Genomic DNA, 20374 nt, shown 5'->3' on the forward strand with positions numbered 1-20374 from the left:
GGTGTCTCTCTGTTACACCCTTGCTCGCTTTTGATGGTAAATAGACCGAGTGCAGCAGCCATGACCCAAAAGGGGCGTGGTGACCAGGGACTCTGCAGAGGTGCTTCCTGCGGGTGAGAAGAATCGAAACCGATAGTAGAGGAGGGAGGTGATGAGTATCAGTTGGGGCCTCAAGACCAGCTGCAGTGGTGGAGGCTATGGTTCATCCCATTAACCATCAGTTTCCCCCCAGAAAAAGCAGAGTTGCTCCCAGAACTTATACAAAGAAGTGGATCTGAGTGGCATAAGGAGTAGCAGACACCAGGATATGCAACCCAGGTGGACCTTCATGACAGAAGGGCTTCTGCCCCTTGCTTCTGGGAGTATTGCTGGAAGACAGCCCTCAGTTATCAGCCCTCTTCAGGAACTGAGTTTCCTCACCCAAAGCCACAGCCTCCTCTCTGGGGACAGCATGCATCCAATGACCGGCTGAAGCTGCGGTGTAAAGGCCTGGTCCCCTCACCCCAACTCAGGACAAGTCAGAAGGCCGTCCCAGTTTCAGAACTCTCTGTGGGGTCAGCTGAGGCCTTTGTCAAGACTACTTGGCACCTCACCTTCTCCATCTGACCAAGCCTGCTTCCTTCCCTTCCTCCATAGGTGTGGAACCTGAGAGCACCCCCAATACCACATGCTCATCTCCATGGCCAAGTCTGCTGCCCAGGGAACCCAGCCTGAATCAGGCTCTGTCATCGAGCTCAATAGAGTATGCCTGCCCACAGAGCTGGTACTGGGAGTTAGGTCACGGGCCCGCTCTCTGCCTGGAAAGTGCTAGGGGCACTGCACACTCCCACCTCCAGCTGTCCTTCTCTGGTGCCCCTTAGCACATGCCCTTGCCCTCCATTCTGCCCTTCCTTAGGGCCTGCAGGTTCCAGGTCCTGAACTGGACGTCATCTCTCCCAGTTTCGGAATCTGGCAGAGAGATACGAAGCACCTCTTTATTGGCTTAGCGATGGCATGTATAGAAACCATTTCTCAGGCATTACACCTGAGGACAGGCATTCCCCAGAGGGTTAAATGGACCCATTGTAAGTGAATTAGGGTCAGCTTTGATGCCTATGCCTTAGTCCCTTTTTCCCAAAACTTGGAAAGTAATTTGCTTGAGTCTGACACGACCCCTGGGCTCCAACTGTCAGGACAAAAGATAGCAGTAATTGCCTTCTCGTCCCTTCACAAGGGTGTGTAAACCCAAAGCTCTATCCATCTATTATTCAGAATGGCAAGTGTTTACCATAGTCATCCACTTATTCACGAGTAGGTGAAACCTCTTCATAGCAGGCAATTTCCTCCTACTTCCTAACCTAAAAACAATTCATGGAAGCATCTGTTTTTGTCCTCACGGATGGGGCTGTATGTGTTACTGCAAGACCTAAGACACCTCAGATCAACTCTTCCCAGAACTAGATCAAAATCCCGGGTGAGAATCGTGTTCAGGCAGCCTCCACCAACCCCACTTCTGGAGCAAGGCTCCCCTGCCTCATGTAGGCAAGAATTGCACCTGTTTTCCCAACTGGACAGTGGAGGGCCCGGAGCCCACAGGGTGAAGTGGTACATGACTCCTATTGCTTCCTTCCTTCCCTGCAGTCAGTGCTTTTCTGACTCGGCTCAGGTTACTCTCATCTTCAGCCTGGCCCAGTTCACAGTGGGAAGAAGCCCAGCAGCAGGGGCTGTGCACCTGGCAATGGACCACTCACTGCAGTGTAGGACTGGGATAGGATCTTTGGGTACAGAGACGCACGACCATGTACAAGCAAGTCAAGACCCAAGTACCAGGGTCTAGAGGTGCTGCACTAGAGCAGCCCAGCCAGGAGGCAAGCGTGAGGGCAGTCATTAGGGCCATGAGACAAAGGGGCAACTAGAAACTGCACCTAAGAGTGTTGGCCTGAAGCCTCTCCAGTCCCTTCTGCTTGGGACCCAGGTAGACCCATCTTAAATGCCACCTTCCATAAGGCCATTTCCACCTTTGGAAACCTTACCCGTTTCCTTCCACGTGCAAGGAATTCCACTAGGTGTAATACTCCTGTCCTCTCTATACCCCTCTTTATTTACTTTGTCTCAAGGAAAGTGAAAGGTGACCATTCTGGTGGCGGTGTGCGGGGACTGGTCACGCATAGGCCAACGCCACCCCTCCACTCCTCAGTCCTCTCGGGACTGAGCTGCCTGCAGGGTACAGAATCCCACTGTTCTTGCCAAGGTGGGCTCTACCTCCACAGGGGTCAAGGGTCAGGGGAGGCCTTCTCTGGTCTCACGTTGCCACGACTGGGTGCGTTAATCGGCGTCACTATGGGATTTGTATTAGCGGCCCACTTAGCGAACAGACCTAAAACTATGTCCACCAACCCAGCCTCTCTACCAATAATCAAGGGGATGTTTTGGCCTCTGTGGCAACTCCTTTATTTCTCAGACCCTTAAAGAGACAGCTTTAAGAACAGCTTTCCTGACCCCTTCAATCTTGCCCTTCTCTGAATTCCCATCGCACTTCTTGGCGTATCTCTAGAGTGACCTTCCATTATTTGGGTAACTATCTTATTTCCTTCCCTTCCCAGCTGAGAAGATCGAAGAGAAGACACTGGAGATCAGCTGAGACAGAGAAGAAAGAAGGGAGTAACTTGAGGAGACAGACCTGGAAACAAACAATGAGGAGGCCATGTCATGAGTGTGCTAATGGGGGTGTTAGACAAGGCTCTGTCAGGGGCGCCAGCGAGGGGAGCCCCGACCCTGCGGGGGAGGGGAAAGCTTCACAAGCCCGGCATCCTCTCCGTTTCTGGGAGACACTGTCTCAGCTGCTCAGCCTCCGTTTTCCCTTCTTTTAGTGAAAGTACTTTGATTTCCTTTTCATGGAACCACACCTCCCATGCCCACTCCCTCCTCTCATCCGAGTGATTCTATTCCTAGCATGGGGGTGGTTGACAATGACCCTAGACCAAGCCGGTCAGGGCATCCGGTCCCCCTAACCGCAGGGACTCATTCAGGAACAAGGTCAGTCCCAAGTTGGTCAAATCAGAGTGAACCCTGGGACATTTGTAAACTGCAGGGAAAGAGAGCTTGCTCTGTTTTCAGTTGAAATTAGTGCTCTGAGGAAAGCCTGAAGCTAAGTAGCCCCTGTATCACCATTAGGGAAAAGCCTGGCTGGGAAACAGAGCCAGCTTCCAGGAGTGGAGCTGAAAGAGTGAAGTGGTCAGGGGGCACCTGTGGAGCTCCTGAATTCACTGCATTACTTGACTTTTCTGGTCCTAAGCCAGTAAATTCCTTTCTTGCATGACCAATTTGTGTTTTTAGTCATTTTTCAACTTAGGTAAGATCAGAAAAGAGGTTTCAACATAAAGAAGGAAAACAAGTGTTGGCGAGAATATGGAGAAATTGGAAACCTCGTACATTGCTGATAGGAACATAAAATTAGAGTCACCATGACCCAGCAATTCCTCTCTTCCACATATACCCAGGAGGACTGAAAACATATGTTCACACAAAGACAGAAATGTTCATGGCTGGGACTTCGCTGGCAGTCCAGTGGTTACGACTCCACGCTTCCACTGCTGGGGCACGGGTTCAATCCCTGGTTGGGAACTAAGATCCCGCATGCCATGTGGTGCAGCCAAAAAAAAAAAGAAATGTTCATGGCAGCATTATTCACAATAGCCAAAAAGCAGAAACAACATACGTGTCCATCACCTGATGAATGGATAAACAAGATGTGGTATATACCTATTGTGGAATTTTAGCCATAAAAATCAATGGAGGACTGATACGTATTACAGCATGGATGAGCCTTGAAAACATCTTGCTAAGTGATAGAAGCCAGATACAAAATGCCACATAGTCCATTTAAAGGAAATGCCCAGAATAGGCAAATGAATTGAGACAGAAGGTAGGTTAGTGGCTGTAAGGGGCTGGGGCAGGGACAGGAATGGGGAGTGACTGCTGAGGGGCACAGGTTTCTCTGGGGGGTGAGAAAAATGTTCTGGAATTAGTGGCGATGGCTGCCCAACCTTGTGAATATATTAAAATCCACTGAATTATACTTCACAAGGGTGCATTTCATGGTAGGTGAATTATATCTTAATAAAAATAAATGTGACAAAATGTTAACAGTTGGTAAATCTAGCTGAGAGGTATATGGGAATTCATTGTCCCATTCTTGCAACTTTTTAGCAAGTACAAATTTTTTTCAAAACGAAGTTATTTTTTAAATGCTTAAAATAGGGGCTTCCCTGGTGGTCCAGTGGTTAAGAATCCGCCTTCCAACACAGGGCGTGCGGGTTCGCTCCCTGGTCGGGGGAACTAAGATCCCACATGCCGCAGGGCAACTAAGCCCGCGCGCCATAACCAGAGAGCCCATGCACCTCAACTACTGAGCCCGTGTGCCGCAATGAAAGATCCTGCGTGGCGCAACTAAGACCCGATGCAGCCAAATAAATAAATATATATATATTTTTTAAATGCTTAAAATAAATTCAAAGTCATTCCTTCTTGATCCCTCAGAGTGGATCTGGAGGGTGGGATCCCCCTCTCAGGTAGTTGGAGATTAGGGATGGCAGGAACTTTAAAGTCATCCAGGTCAGCCCCTCATTTACAGATGAGGAAACTGAGTCCCAGAGAGCAGTGCCTTTTAAAGGTCACACCTTGTTGGTAACTATCTCCTCACACGTTTCAGATTGCTATTCCATCCTTTTCTCTAGAGCTGTTTACTTTTCTCCCCATCTTTCATCCACGTAGAACGCTTACCTGGACTGTCTCCAAATTCTCAACGTCTTTCTGAAGTACGTAGGTCCAAGGTTGGGGGAGACGTATGTTAGCTACTGAACATGTGGTGAAGAAGGCATCACTCCAAGATCAGACGAAATTTCAGTTCTGAGGAATTAATGCAAAAACGTACCCTAATGCTGGCACGTGGCATCAGCCCCGCTGCCTTCTGCTCCCTCCCCATCCCACTGGGCTGACTTCCAGATGGAGATGGCGGGGTGGGGGGGTGGGACTGGGTTTAGGTGGGTGGTTCCCCCAAACAGCCAGGATGCCTGCAGGCGGTGTCTTCAGGGGTGCCAGGCACCACTCAAGAGAAGCACTGAGCTCAAAGCAGAAAAGAACAAAGACAGGAAAGTCAGAAGCTGGGTGGGCCCGGGAATGGAGCTGGAAGAAAGGAGCAAGTATAAGAGAGAAGGAAAAGACACAATTCCTGAGGACAGGGCCAGGGTAATCAAGGCCCAGTTTGCCTGTCAGAAGGTGGGCAAGCCTGATTTCAAGGCCCAGACCGGTTCCAAGAAAGATAGGACACACGGAGCTTCTGTGAGGGAGCAGAGCTGGTTGGTGGCCACATGTCCTATTGTCACAGTGAGGAGGGCTGAGGGGGAGATGACAGGCATCCCGTCTCCGCCTCGTAGGCTCATGCCAGCAAGGATCTCTGACTGGTGTAGGCCTCGCCCTCACGCTCACACATCCCAACCAACACTGGTGACGCCATCTCTGAATCCAAGACCCCGTGTGTGACCATGCATGTCCCCGGTGACAGGATGAAGCTCCAAGTCCTTGGCCACAGTTTAGGGAAAGGGACATGATCTCAGCTGGGCAAGAGACCCATCCTGGTCCTTAAACAAGAGGTTAGTGTCAGCCTGGGGCTGCCGGGGGCCACCTTCACCACCTTTGGAGAGAGACTGCCTGACCAAGGAGCAGAGCCGAGAGACGGAGAGAAATCACGCCTTCACGTCATTGTTTGAGTCCCAAGATCTAGCCAAGTCACCTTTTCAGTTATGGGAACCAGTAAATTCCATTTAATTAAGATGGCTCTGTGTTAAGGGTTCCGTATCTTGCAATTGTGTTCTGACAATAACTTTGACATTCCAGAACCACATAGGCTGGGTCCACCCACCTAATCACGCCCCTCCAGTGGGTGTCATCACTGCTCAAAACACCAGCTCGGTGTTCCCTAAAGCCCGTCCCTTTCCACTGACAACATTGTTCTCTCAGGAAAGCCATTCTTCAAGGCCCATATTAAGTGTCTCCATCTCCATGAAGCCTTCCTGTCTCAAGGCTGAGCCTACAGTCTCAAGGGGCTGCCTTCCTGACAGCTGGATCGGAAGGTCCTTTGTGGGGACAGAGCTTTGTGACCCATTAATTTAGTGGCTGAGAGCGTGGACAGCTGTGGGCGAGATGTCAGCTGAAAAGATTCTCTAGTGATCTTGAGAAAACTGCTCTCCCCCAAGACATAACCACCTCTTCCTCTGTTCCCCAAGGTTCTCCCCCCGCTGCCCTTCACATCCCGAGTCTTCTCATGCGTGCGGCCCACTAGGCCTGCGGCTCTGGCTCCACCTCACATCGCATGATGGGTCAGCAGGAACTAGGGCTCCTGGGTTCCCTACTCGGTCACCTGGCTGAGACTCCAGGCGCTGGGGGCCGACTGGGCCTGCTCTTCAGGGCCTGGGCCTCCACCCTACTTCCCACCCGTCCCCCACTCCGCACACCCTCAGACTCTTCCACTGGACACCAGGCTGACCCTCCTTCACAGTCACCAGTCATTCAAATAAACCCTCCTTTCTCTTCTCAAAATCCCTCCAGGGCTTTCCACTGCTTTTAGTTCCTCAAACGGGGCCCCCTTGCCTTTCTCGCCACTTCTCTCACCACGTCCTGGCCGCCAGGTGTGCTTCTGTTCTTGCTTTCCCTCAGCAGGAATTCCCCCCACCCCACTTCCAAACACCTTCTTACACTAAGCTGCCTTGTCCAGGAAGCCTCTCGTAATCCCTGAGGTAGGAACCAGCCTCCCCGTTGGGCACAGCACTTTTCCCAGCTGTCCAGTAGACCACTTACTTCGCTCTACCTTTCCGTGGTCGAGTCCACCTCCCGGGCTAAGAATATGAAATCTTTGGAGACAGGGCCCCTGAAGGTCATCACATTTCTCTCACGGTGCCTAAACGGTGCTTTGTACACAAGGCGCCTTTCGTAAATGTGAAATGAAATGAAATGAGAGAGCGAACCCATTCCCAGCTCCCGAGAAAGACACGTATTCTTCCTGGGAATAAAAACAGAAACCCAAGTGGGCTGCTCCTCCAGGGGAGCCCTGAGCTCTTTCACTGTGATGCACACTGGGGCCCAGCGTGTCGGCTGAAGGTGTGAATGGACGAAGGGAACGTGGGTAACCGCTGGAGGCGTTGACGTTACACTCCTGGAGCCGTTTGCACTCACACACCTCTCCCTGGAAGTCAGTGGTCATTTCCCGTGGCTTCAAAAGGAAGTGCAGCTTCTTCTGCAAGTCCTGGCCCTGCAGAAGTCTATTTCTCTCTGCACAAGGGCTGGAGTTCAGAAGCCACGCTCTCTCCTGCAGCTCACAGGATGCAGAGGCAAGAGCTCAGGGTCTGAAATCAAGGACTTGGGCGGAGGCACCTATGGCTCCCAGCCTTGGGACCTCGGTGCGGAAGTTGTCAGGATTAGGAGGGTCATTTAGGTGCAGATGCCTTGCATGCAGCAGGCACACTCAAGTCCCTTCTAACTTTTTAAAAATTACGTTCACACTTCCTCAATTTCTCCTGCCTCTCTAAGAGGAAGGGAACGAACCAACTCAGGGAAGCTGCGACAGAAAAAGGACAGGGAGCCATTGGCATTTACATTCTTATTTGTGGTTTCGGGTTTTTTTGTTTTGTTTTGCTTTTAATTTTTTTTTTCTAGAAAATAAAAGGAACACAACCAAGGGAGTTTATATGACAAACTATCAGTGTCAGGAGGGCAGGGGAAAAGAGAAAGAAAGCCCAGAGGCGTGGGTAGCTAATAAAAAGTGGGTTCCGAACCACGCGGAACGGTCCACAGGGTCATGTCTGGGTCCTCATGAGGCGACCGGTCACTTTGGCATGCGTGTTCGGCGCCCGGTCTCCTGGTCCGCCTGCTCAGGACCCCAGGGTCAGAGACAGCTGGCTGCGCCCTGGAAATCTGCCAAGCTCAGACCCTACAGCAAGTCGAGACTTAACTTAGCTCCTTGGCTTTGTGCTCAGGTATCACACGGCAGGTCTTTCTTGCCTAAGAGAAGAGTCTAGAAGCATGTGAGCGTCACCATGGGACACACTTTGGCATCGCAGTGAACCCCACGTGGCCGCTCACTCTGGCGCAGACATGGCCTTCACCACCGAAACAGGCGTCTGTCCAGACATCCTCAGGCAGTCTGGCCAGAGAAGGACAAGGGACGTGACGGTCCCCGTCTAGCCACAGGTCAACAATGGTGTCCGTGCTCCAGTCTTACTCTGTCTATCGCCTGTGAAGGACACGGGGATCCATCTGCTTTTCGGCTCAACACTGGACACCGATTCCAAAGAAGCTTGGCCATTTGGATCCACACCGTAGGTCTCTCCGGTTTCTCCCACTTTATGCCCCATATCTCAGGGCAGAAAATTCAGCCGATCCAGAGCCACGTGTGGCCAACAGAACGGCCAGAGCGATGGCCGGGCAAGAAAGCGCCGGCAGCACACTGTGAGACCAGAGTACATTCAAGAAGGGTCCCTGTGGACCGTACATTCAGCTCACAGTCTAGGGGACACACTGAGCCTGAAGGGCACAGCCAGGGCAGCTCGCCTGACAGGGGGTTCTGACACCTCATGCAGCAGGGCCCCCCTGGTCACAGTTCCTACGTGGAGAGCGGCGGGCTCCCTGCTCTGCTGCAGCCCCTGTTCCTGCACGGAGGCCAGGTTACGCCTCAGTGCCGCGGTCCTGAGGAGCACCACGCTGGCCAGCCAGCCAGGCCGATGTGGCTCTGGGTTCCACAGGAAGGCCGCAGGGAGCCGTGGTCACTGGGAGGAGGGGGCAAGGGAGGAGGGCTGCATTCTGCCAGGAGGGATTCGGGGAGGAACTACCAGGGGCTGGAGGGGTCTGCGGGCCCCAAACATGGCAGGGCCAGAAGGGACGGGATAAATAGCTGAAGGACGACGATGACAGTCTTGTCGCTAGTTTAAAAAGAGAGTATTGGTGTTGTTGCTCAGTTTTGTTTTTCCCTTTTAAAACCACTCACATTTTAAAAGGTGACAGGGCTGGGGAGATTTGGCCCCCTTCACACTGATCCTTTCCGGGGGGCCTCAGGCTCACGCCAGGGCGCCGGCCACCAGGCTGGGACGGGTCAGGGAGAGCACGTGCTCTGCTTCCCAGCAGCCACCCCTTCTCCCTGCAGAACCAGAACACACGTGACAGGCAGTCCAAAGACTAAAGTGCAGAGAATTCCACAGAGCGGGCAGCCCGGTACTGGGCACTCCCAGAAGGGGCAGGGGCAGGGCTCAGCCCAGAGCTACGCTGTGGGGCACACGTGGACAGCTATGAGGCGAGCCCGCAGGGCACGGTCCCCTTTCCCTTGGGCCCCGTGGACGCCTCTTCTAGCGGGGACCGTCCACTGTCAACAGCTCCCCAAGGAAAGTCTCAGTCTCAGAGATAGGGCCCACGAAGGGGGAAAACGTGTACGACCATCCCTGGTTGGTAATGACGAGAGACTGTGGAACGAGAGGGGGGTGGAAAGAAGGGAAACAGTGCCATTATCTAAAACCAGTGAACCCCAGGTTTTGAGAGCGGGGATCCATGAACAAACGCTAAAGGCAGAGTCTCTCCCGGGGAAGGTTGGTGAAGATGGTCAGGATCCTCCCGGTGAGGCCCGCTGGGGAAAGGAGCACCTCTGGGTGTGGAGGGCGCTGCAGAGCGGGGAGGGCTGCCAAGGAGGAGGGCCCATGGCTGGCACTAGGGCGTGTAGGCCGGGGGCGGCTGGAACTGGTTGATGACCTCGTACTCTGCCGGGTAGGGCTCGTTCTCCTCCATCTCCGAGAGCAGCTCCAGCGCCTGCTCCTCTTCCTCCGTGGGGTAGTGGCGCAGGAGGTTGGCTGCTGTGGCCAGGATTGAGGCCCCGCCTGCGCCTGCCACCAGGTAGAAGCTAACAGCAAAGGTGACATAAACCTGGGAGCCGTGGTACTTCTTATGTTGCTGCTGCTGGGCCAGGATGAGTTCGGAAGCCCAGTAAGAAAAACCGATGACGGTGGCACACTGCAGGACTGGGGGACAGAGGGACAGCAGAGAAAGGGGGTTAGCAGGCACCCCGCAGCCGGGATGCTTGAGGAATCAACTGCAGTCTCTCTACCCAAACCCCATTTTCAGAGAACCTGCCTGGCCCCAGACACTGCAAGGGGGAGCTCTTGTGGCTGAGGCGGGAGACAGAGGCCTGACCCCGCCCGGGCCAGCTAGATTCTCTCTGTCTTAAGAATGTGGAATTGGGGACTTCCCTGGTGGTCCAGAGGTTAAGACTCTGCACTCCCAATGCAGGGGGCCCGGGTTCGATCCCTGGTCAGGGAACTAGATCCCGTGTGCCACAACTAAAGATCCCGCATGCCGCAACTAAAGATTCCACATGCCAGAACTAAAGATCCTGCATGTGGCAATGAAGATCCCACGTGCCACAACTAGGACCCGGTGCAGCCAAATAAATAAATATTAAAAAAAAAAAAAAGAATTTGGAATTGGGATACTAGGGCCACTAGAAGTCATTGGGTGCTTCGAGAGGAATAGACAAGGTCGTGCAGTTTGGGCGCTGGAGTCGCTGATACCCTAGGTCAAATCAACACAGCGGCCCCATCACGAGGGAGGAGAGAAGCCTCGTATGAGCAGAGAAGCCTGGCCTGCAGGGAAGCGGGAAGTGGGGGGAGAGAGAATCTGAGACCATGTACTCCAGGGAGACGCAGTGAGACACTGTAGTTCCTCCCTTGCTCCTTCCAGGCCCCATGAGCCTGGCTGAGCTTCACATCCTGTTCTTGGAGAGCCATGATGTAAATCCTAACAATATTCCCTCCCTACAGCTCAGCCGAGTGGGTCTGTGGTCCTGGCGGGCATACATGCAAATGACAGAAACCAGCTGCTCTCACACGCCAGCGCTCTGCGAAAGGCTAGAGCTGAAATGAGCGTCGGGAACAGGGTCTGCTCACGACACCCCTTCGCCCCCACCTGCAGCTCCAGACAGGATGCCGCCCCTACCCTGTGGCAGTTCCTCCCCAACTGGGAGTAGCCCGAGCTTACCTGTGAGGATGTGGGCGAAGGCATAGCGACGGGTGATCTTCAGGGCTGGATGCTTGGGCCCGAAGACATCCAGAAGGAAGGCGGAGAGACTACACAGGATGCCCAGGAAGCAGAAGGCGGCGATGACCCGCAGGAGCAGGACTGTCTGGGGATTCATGCAGAAATCTGTAGGGGGAGGAGCAGATCCTCAGGCTCCCCGGGCAGCACCCTGGGGCAGGAAGCCCCCCCTCCACCACAGGCCAGCGAGCCAGGGGAGGACTGGAGGGGGACGTGGTCTCAGTTCCCGCTCCCAGTGGGGCTGCAGAGGGGGTGGAGGAGCCTCCCTATTCGAAGACAGGACCCCTGGGTCACTGCTCCCGTGTGCCTCGAGTCCTTCCTCCCTCTCCAACAAGACTAGTCCAAGTGCAGGGCTCCACTTCAGTGTGCGGTTGACCCTTGAACAGCATGGGTTTGAACGGTGAGGGCCCACTTATGTGTGGACTTCTTTTTCAACAGTAAACACTACGGTACTACACGATCGGGGTTGGTTAAATCTGCAACGTGGAACCACGGATCCGGAGGGCCAACTATAAATTACACAAATTATACACAGATTTTCAACTGCTGGGAGGGTCAGCATCCCTAACCCCACTGTCGTTCAAGGGTTAACTGTACTTGCCACACTCTCCTAACCATTTTTAAGGATCCTGACAATTAATCAGACATGTTAACCCATTCTGCTAAAGCATGCTTCGGGCTGGCAGGAAAAGCCAAAGGGACGAAGGCCAGAGGCCCATTCAAGTCCATGCTCTATCCAGTCACTCACTCACAACCCTTTTGTTCAAAAAGAAGCTGAAGCAGTTTAGAGAACCTTGTAATGACAAGAGAGGACTAAATAGATGGGGAAAGCTGGTAGACTGGACCTCCACATTTATCTTTGCTCCCTCCCGAACCCTACTAAAACAAAAGAAAAAAACTTAAGACATAAACCCACACAAAGAGAAGAAGGGCAAAACAAAATTCTGGAAACTGGGAAGTAACGGGACTCAGAACTAGAACTGACTTGAGAGAATAGATAAACTGAAGTATAAGCCGGAAATGGGAGAAGGTAAGAAGCAGCTAGGTTTACACCACAAAAGCCTGAAAGGCTCAGAAACTGACAGCCCCAAATACCTTCTAAAATGAGCGCAAAGCCATTGGGGGGTGCTCGCTCTACCAGAATGAGGGAATGATCCAAGAAAAAGGAAGATACTAAAACAGGAGACCCAACATTCAAAGAGTAAAGAGCCCCCAGGGTCATAGTGAAAGATACTAGGAGGACAGCTACACACCAGACCCCATCAAGCAACCTACATTTCCCTCTAGGACTTTAATACCATTCTTTCCTTTTTTCTTTTTTCTTTTTTTATTCCATCTAGACCACACACTGTCAACTCCCTTTGATATCTACGCAAACTGCCACAGTTCTAGAAACACACAGACAGAATAAAGGCTGGTCCAAAAAGATACCATTTTAAGCTTTGATAAAAAGTAGGAAATGGGCCTTAACTTCCTCTATTCAGCCACTGGCAAGTTCTTCTTTTATTTAGGCCATGGGTCACCAAGTGATTTGGGAAAATTTGAAAAGGGCTGGCAAGACTTACACTGTAGGCTCCTTTCCCGAGTTTTTTTTTTTTTTGGAGGTGGGAAACCACAAGCTTTATTGGCTGAAAGTTCTCCTCAGAAGCCTGGCCTGCTGGGCTTTCCTGAGTTTTGATCTCAGGCTGAGAGGCTGTTGGACGGTGGTTATCACTCTCTCCTGCACAGGAGAATCCCCAGGGTGCTGGTTGAGAGCATGTTCCCAAGCTCCAGAGATTCTGAGCTCTTGGTCTGGAGCAGGGCCTAGGAATCTGGATTTTTACCAGCAGCGCAGGGGGCCTAAGCCTTACACCCCAAGAAACACTGATCCTGGACCTAGAGGGAGGTGAACTGATGAAGAAGAGTCCGAAAACCTGGGGAGGGCACCTGAGATCAACAAAGCAGCCTCAAACCAACCGACGTTGATCGGCGTAGTGGGGTCCTGGACAGAGGGCGCAGCCTCCCACGCGGAAAAACCAGGCCAGATATGCAGAGGCCCTGGGCCTTTGTGACAGCGTGCACTCCCTACCGCCTCGGGCTCAGAATTCACCAGGCAGATGTTGCCTGGGCCCACACATGACTCATACGCCTTGATCTGGCTTCAGAGCTACCTGTCACTCTCTTGTCAGCTAACCATCTGTTTTGGGGCCCAATCATCCAGCCTGAGGGATCGCCTGCTGCTAGCAGGCTTGCCCGTGCGTTAGCTCTGCCAGCAACCAGGTCCAGCCTCCACTTAATCCGGCCCTGCGGGCCTGAAGGGGTCTAGAAACCCACAGGACCTCTCTGAAACCAAAGCTCCTGGAGACGGGGGCTGTTTCCTGGCTGCATTCTGAATATTGCTGAAAGCTCTCTGAGACAGTTCTTCTGGGGTCCACGTGGCACGTGGCAGGGATGGGGCAGGACGAAAGTGTTCTTCTAGTACTTCCAAGAATAACCTGCGAGTGGCAGGGTATAGGGGCTTACATCACACTCCGCTCTGCAGCAGGCCGTGTTCAGATTCCTCCAGCATTACTCAACGTGACCAGGACCTCTGAGTGATGCTTTAATTGTAGTACTTAAAGTCAACTCAGTGTTGTTTATTTTTAATTAATTAATTTATTCACTTTTTGGCTGCATTGGGTCTTCGCTGCTGCATGCGGGTTTTCTCTAGTTGCTGAGAGCAGGGGCTACTCTTTGTTGCGGTGCTTGGGCTTCTCATTGCGGTGGCTTCTCTTGTTGCAGAGCACAGCCTCTAGGTGCGCGGGCCTCAGTAGTTGTGGCACGCGGGCTCAGTATTTGTGGCTCACGGGCTCTAGAGCACAGGCTCAGTAGTTGTGGCACGCGGGCATTAGTTGCTCCATGGCATGTGGGATCTTCCCGGGCCAGGTCTCGAACCCGTGCCCCCTGCGTTGGCAGGCGGATTCTTAACCACTGCACCACCAGGGAAGCCCTCAACTCCGTTTTAATTTAGCAACTAGTTTTAACTGAAAAATGTAACACACAGGGCTTCAACGATACTATCTTTGGCTGCATAAGTGAGTATAGGATGTTCATTTGATTATCATCCTTTAAAACGTACATCCGCTGGATACACTTCTACGTGTCTTATGTTTCAGAATACACTTATCTTAGGAATAAGGAGGACTTGCACAGATGTCCAGCTGCCCCTCCCAAGAGACAAACATTGCTGGTAGTTTTTTGTGTGCCCCTCCAGGTATTCCTGCTTGTGCACGCAGATGGGGCAAATGTCATCTTAGTTAAGCCTCACTCCACTCTGGGGGATTCATCACATGGTTCAGATGAGGAACTGGAGGCTCCAGGAGGTTAAGTGACTTCCTGCAGGTCACACGGCACAGAGCTAGACTCCAAATCCGGGTCAGGCTCCCTTGCATCGTGAGTTAGCCGTTAGCACCAGAGTTAGCCGTTTTAATTCTTCCTCGCTGGAGCTAATCAATCAAATCCTAAAGAGCTGTATTTGAATGAAAGGTCAAAAGTGGCTATGAACGCTGGCAGAGCCATCGCCAGTGCCAGCAGCTGCTGAGCTCACTAAGGGAACAGCTGGAAGCATGAAATCTCTTCTAGGCAGAAAAGGTTTGGGTCGTTAAGCAAACCTTAAAAGGTTTGAAAGGAGCTCATACTGGGAATTACTGGGCAAAACCTGCTGGGTGTGGTCTAAGCTTCTGCAGTCCTCAGAGTCTGGCTCTGAAAAGCAGAAGTCGCTGGATTTGGCACCCAATCCTAGCCCTCCCACAGATTGTATGTCACCTTGAGCAAGTCACTGAATGCCCTGGGCCTCTGCGCTCACCCTGTCGCAGGGAAGCTATAACACCTGCCCCGCCTGCACAGGGGTGCGTGGGGAGGGTCAAAGTGGGGGCGGATGAGCCGCCCCACTCCCCCTGCGCTGGCGGCCACAGCAGTGTCTCTTCTCTGGCGTGCCTTTCCTCCTTACACCGAGACTGCCCCGTCCACACACGTCAGCCAGTGTGGGCCAAAGGAGAAGCCCACTAATGCCAGACCGAGGACCTGTGCCACCAGGGTGATGATGCAGTACAGAGAAGGGGCTTTGGACCCACAATTCAAACAGGTTTTGTTTCTACGTGACGCCTTCTGCCTTTCTCTACTCCAAAGCTCTGAGCAAACCTTCAGGCTCAGTGGGGAAGCCAAGTGGGGACTTTCCTTGGAGTGATGCTAAGAGATACCCCAGGAGCCTGCCCTACATCCCACAGCGGTCTCAGAGCACACAGGGAAGACAGGCAGCGTTATCCCTGACACGCTTAGAACCCAGCTCAGGCTCTCCTGGGGTCGGGATCTCAATGTCCCTTTCTTTCCTCCCTGTCAGACATCAGTATGGCAGGGAGGGCAATGAATATCTGCTCCATTGAGAGGGCTGCCAAAGAGAAGCAAAATCCTCAGATGTTACGTGTGTGTTACTTTATTTGTGGAGAGAAATGGCACATGGAGCAGGGTCCTAATTTTAAACTCAAACCAGTGGTGCAGGGAACTCCCTGGTGGTCCAGTGGTTAGGACTCTGCTGCACTGCCGGGGGCCCAGGTTTGATCCCTGGTCGGGGAACTAGGATCCCACAAGCCGTGCGGCACAAACAAATAAACAAACAAAAATTGTTTAAAAAAAAACAAAACAGTGGTGCATCCACTACACTCCAGTAAGACAGAATACATCCTACCCTCCAGTTGTGCTGTGCGGCCTGTTTATTTTGGTAACTATTGCTTGACTGTTCCCTCCAGTCACTGGGGAAGAGGGCAGCTGCTGTGTAACAGGATCCCAAGGAGCTGACTTTGCCCAAGGTCATTGGTAAGTCACTGGGCTGGATTTGTTTTGAAGGCCCTGGCTCTTCCTGTCTACCTGCCCATGGCTCTCACCCCTCCTGACCCAAAGAGGCTGCAGGCAGGACGCTTCAAGTGGCTTCTGGCCAGTTCCCTTCTGTCCCGTCTCCTATTTCCCCCCTCACTGGAGTCCCTGAGTCAGAGGCACGTCCCCGGGGGCCCCAGTCCTTCCAGCACCCACCTGTGCAGCCACTCCCCGGTGTGACTTTTTTTTCCAACCGAGGCTTCTGACACAAGACTCGAAGAGGGCCCTCCAGTGCCTGGCTGGGTCATCCCACAGATACCAATGGTCCTAGCCCAGCTGCCTCTGAGGACAGGCCCCACAGGATCGGGAAATGCCAGCTGCATTGGTCACCACCCCTCAGACACTCCGGCCCTTCCTGGAAGGCCCTTGATCTTCCTGTGGCTTGCTGTCAACCGTGATTCCCCCGACTTCACATCCTAAACTCCCTCATTCTCCAGAGATGCTTCCTGAGGCTGTGGTCCCTGCTGCCCTTTGCTGGGCACGCTTGAGAGGCAGAGAGGGACTGGGGCTCAGAAGGAGTGATTCTCTGGGCTCCCCTGCTGGGGGCCACTATCGGTCTGGGCACATCTCTGCCCGCACCCCGGGCCCAGACTGAAGAAGAGCTTTGTGAGGAGCAGGGGAGTGGCAGAATTCTGGTGGACCTTTTAAGCCAACGGCATTTGTTAAAGCCTTCAAGGGCTCTGGGAATGACAGCGGGAGGATGAGTGGCTTTGCCTCAGCTCACCAACGTAAGGTGATGAGGAATAAAAAGGCGCAGCTTTGCCTAGGCTTGTGATGAAAACTCAACTAGAATGGGGAAATAAGAGGCCTGGGACAGCTCTGATGGAAGGAGAAAGAAGCTCAGTGTGCGCTAAGGTACAGTGGTGAGAGTGGAGTCCACACCACTCAGATCAGCTGTGTGTCCCTGAGCAAGTGACCTGACCTCCCTGAGCCTGAGACGTGTGTGTGTGTGTGTGTGTGTGTTGGGGCGGGGGGTGGGGTGATGACAGTCCCTACCAAATAAAGATGTTGTTTAGGAGACACTACAGCCAGGCGTGAAGTGGGTTTACACAATGCCTGGCACTCAGGCAGGGGGCCAAGAAATGGGAAGACACCGTCCCAAAGCCTGCTGGCCCTGGCCGCTCCCTGTCGCCTGCAGAGACCTGGCAGAGTCTGTTCTCCCTCTGGAAGCATCTCCAGGCACCGGATCTGTACCCCATAGCTCTGCTCCCTCCTGAGATGGGGAATATCCCAGGCTTCCATGCTAGGATATCTGCCAGGCCCTGCGGCTCAGCACAATCCCACAGAATAGCGTACATCTGAAGGCCCACTGGGCACCGAAAAACCAACTGGTACAAAGAAGAAGAGAAACAGGGACCTTTGGATTCCTCGCCTTCTTCTGTGGTAGCTCATGAGGTAGCACTGTCAACTCCTTTATTAATGGACACCAAGCGTTCCCAGCTTGTAATGGCCAAGAAGATGGCCAAGGAAAACCAGGCCGAGACTATTCATGGGTTAAGATCCCTAAACACACGAGCAGGCATAATGTAAAGGTGAAGGCGACGCGCTTTAGAAAAGACAAAACCTGGCTTGGATTATTTCTCAGAAGAGGTAAATGTATGTGTAAACAAAGGAGAACTGCACCAAGAACTTATTCTTACTTTTGACATGGCTTTGACAAGGATGCACGCCAGAGTGGACTGAACGATCGTGAGATCATTCCTTATGACGGCTGAAGTAAAGCAAAGATTAAAAAACATAAACGAGACAGCGTCACTTTAAACTGGAGTCAACGGTGAGGTACACTCAGCTATGCCACTCCCAGCTGTGTGGCCCTGGAGAGATCACTTCACCTCTCTGAGACACCAGTTTCCTGGACCTTTGGAATGAGGACACGGGATCAGACGGCCCCTCCCCTCATGGCATGAATTTTAAGAGCCTCCCTAGGAATGAAATGAAATGGAGAAGCATCGTGAACTCTCTCCCAGTTTGGAAATGACACCAAGCCCTTGAAACACTGACCATCAGGGGATCGATCAACTGCCACGGTCTGGGTGAAGCGGTGGAAAGGTGGCAGCTGTTCCTCAAAAAAAGGCAAGTGCAGGGGAACGCGCTAAGGGAAAAACCATTCAACTCAAGCTTGATGGGCTTTCTGTCATCAGCTACACGCCACAGAAAAAGCTGCACGTCACACGGCCTCCATCGTGTGGATAACTTTGCTCGTAATGAGCCAACGCAGAGAAAGCTATCATCAAGGTGAAATCTAGAAACAAACCAGAAGCCCCCAACCTGTTCTCCACAAAATCATCCTAAAGCTTCAAAGACTCAAGAGAAGTGCAAAACAGCAAAAGAACTCTCAGCGAAAGACAAGATTAGGCCACAAGGATACGGCTTTTCAGCCACAACCTGCATAAGTGGTATATATGATCCAAGTTCTCCAAAGGAAAACTTGACCTTTTCACCAAATCCCAGAGCCTGAATCCGTAAAAAGGCAACGTGAAGATATCTAACAGGACGGGCTTCTGATACATGGGGCAGTAAACATCTGGAATGAATTACAGCCAGGGAGTGGCACAGGGAGAAAGCATTCAAGAATGGTTCAAAAGGCCTTGCGGGTAATGAACTCCGCTGTTACTAAGGGCTGTTTGGAATCCACTGACCATTTTCCCTGTAAAAGCCAGGCAGTGCCATCCTGACCCCCACACCACACAGCCTTTACCCTTCATTACTACAGACAGGGTGGGCAGGATGAGCTACAGGCCTCCCCTGGGTCCAGCAAAGACCATGGTCCCTTTCCCCTTTCCTCTGCCTCCCTGGCTGAGAAGCAGGATGACGAACAAAGCAAATTTACCTCATTCGGGCACACTTGTGAGGGTTCCAAGAGCCAAATTCCTATTGTTTTACTGAGGGTGGCAATGGAACTGACTTCTGGTTATTGAAAATACCATAGACTCCCTTTGTCTCTAACAACAATCAAATTACTGTACAACTCAAAAACATCTTTTAAACTCTAGCCATATTTAAAAGTTCCTTTTTCTCCATCAATCAGGCTGTCCCAAAGAAACCTTCCTGTATCCCAGAGGCTCCCTCAGAAGGAGACAGCTGATTGTGATGCCTAGCACCCTTATCTTCTCTCCATATACGGCGCCCTTCGCCCGGCAGAAGCCTAAAATAGCAGTCCAGATTAGCATGGCGTTGAGGAGTGGGTGCTTGGCTGAATAACATCAGAATTAATGAGGGGCTGGACCCCAAACAGAGCCACCTGGTGGGCATGAACACCAGGCAGGAATGGGGCTGTTTGCTTCAACCAAGTGCCTGCCCCAGGCTATCTCAGCTCCAGCCGGCACCCTACCGAGGAGGCCCTGTCGTCCAGGAAGAAGAGGGCCGGCGCGCAGCGCCCTTACCTTTCAGCAGGTCCGGGTGCACGGAGCCCAGCACGTCGGAGACCCCCAGCTCCTGGCGGGAACAGGTGCCACCGTGGATATGCAGCCAGGCAGGCTCGGCGAGGGCAGTGCACAGCGCGGTGATGGACAGGGCACCCGGCAGGGCCGAGGCCAGGCTACGCTCCGGCTGCTTGGGCAGAGCGCTGCCTCCCGGGTTCCTCCGCCGGCGCCCGCCAGGCAGCCCTGCGCCTCCGGGGGCGTACATGCCCGGGGCCGCCCGCCGTCGCTCCGCGGTCGCTGCTGGTCGCCGCCGACCTCCGCCGAGCGCACAGAGCCTGCCTGTCCGGGGGGAGGAGAGCAACGCGCTGGGTTCTCAGAGGTGAGGCTGGCGCAAGGCTGTCAGGGCCGACACCGGAGGATGGGGGTGGGACCGAGGGCAGAGCAGAGACAGGAGAGCTGCAGAGGTTCGGGGGGCGGGGACAGGGTCCCTGGAGTGGGGCTGCGGAGGTGCAGGATGATGACCCGGAGAGGGCTGGGGGCCCGCTGGATCTTGGCAGAGCAGAGTGGGGAGAGGGGCTGGGGCGGAGTTATCTGTTAGTGGTGGAAGAGAGACACGGCCTAGGAGTCTTGGCCAGAGGGTGCCGAGGGGCAGAGGACCAGGCTGGGCCGCAGGGATCGGGGATCCAGGATCTGGGAACAGCGATCTGGGGTGCGACCTGTGCCCAGAGAGGACCCACCCCTCACCGACTCCTGATCCTCACCGGTCAGCAGGCCTCAGTGCCGGGATGGCGTCGCTCCGTCCCGTCACGGGCTCCTCAGCTGCCACGGTCCGAGCGATCCCAGGCCACAAACCCGCAACGCCCGAACCAACCCGGGCCCGATCCACTTCCGGCTTCCTCCACCTCTGCCCCCGCCTCCTCCGGCTCCCCGCCCCGTCCCCCGCGCGCGACAAAGCCCGGGCGCGCCGCCGGCTCCCTGCGCAAGGCCTCACGGGACTTGTAGTTTCAGGCAGTCCCGCG

The 20374-nt window shown here is 53.4% G+C and overlaps 1 protein-coding gene across 1 annotated transcript; it reads right to left on the bottom strand.

The window, feature by feature from the left end:
* Nucleotides 1-7624: 7624 nt before the first annotated feature.
* TMEM127 (transmembrane protein 127) lies at nt 7625-20238 on the bottom strand. The gene is made up of 4 exons (XM_082851558.1): nt 20117-20238; nt 19377-19694; nt 11050-11214; nt 7625-10034 (listed from the first exon to the last, which is right to left on the bottom strand). Exons 2-4 carry the CDS (start codon nt 19618-19620, stop codon nt 9727-9729), a joined length of 717 nt encoding a protein of 238 aa, XP_082707684.1. The 5' UTR covers nt 19621-19694; nt 20117-20238; the 3' UTR covers nt 7625-9726.
* Between the last annotated feature and the right edge of the window lie 136 nt (nt 20239-20374).

Source organism: Leucopleurus acutus (assembly GCF_964270905.1).
Source record: "Leucopleurus acutus genome assembly, chromosome: 12".
Classification (NCBI taxonomy): domain Eukaryota; kingdom Metazoa; phylum Chordata; class Mammalia; order Artiodactyla; family Delphinidae; genus Leucopleurus; species Leucopleurus acutus.

Excerpts from the sequence above, each read along its gene's own strand:
- TMEM127 (XM_082851558.1), bottom strand. The coding sequence starts at position 19,620 with ATGTACGCCCCCGGAGGCGCAGGGCTGCCTGGCGGGCGCCGGCGGAGG. Across the intron at positions 11,215-19,376 it reads GCACCCGGACCTGCTGAAAG|ATTTCTGCATGAATCCCCAG; the intron begins GTAAGGGCGCTG and ends CTCCCCCTACAG. Across the intron at positions 10,035-11,049 it reads CTTCGCCCACATCCTCACAG|TCCTGCAGTGTGCCACCGTC; the intron begins GTAAGCTCGGGC and ends TCTGTCCCCCAG.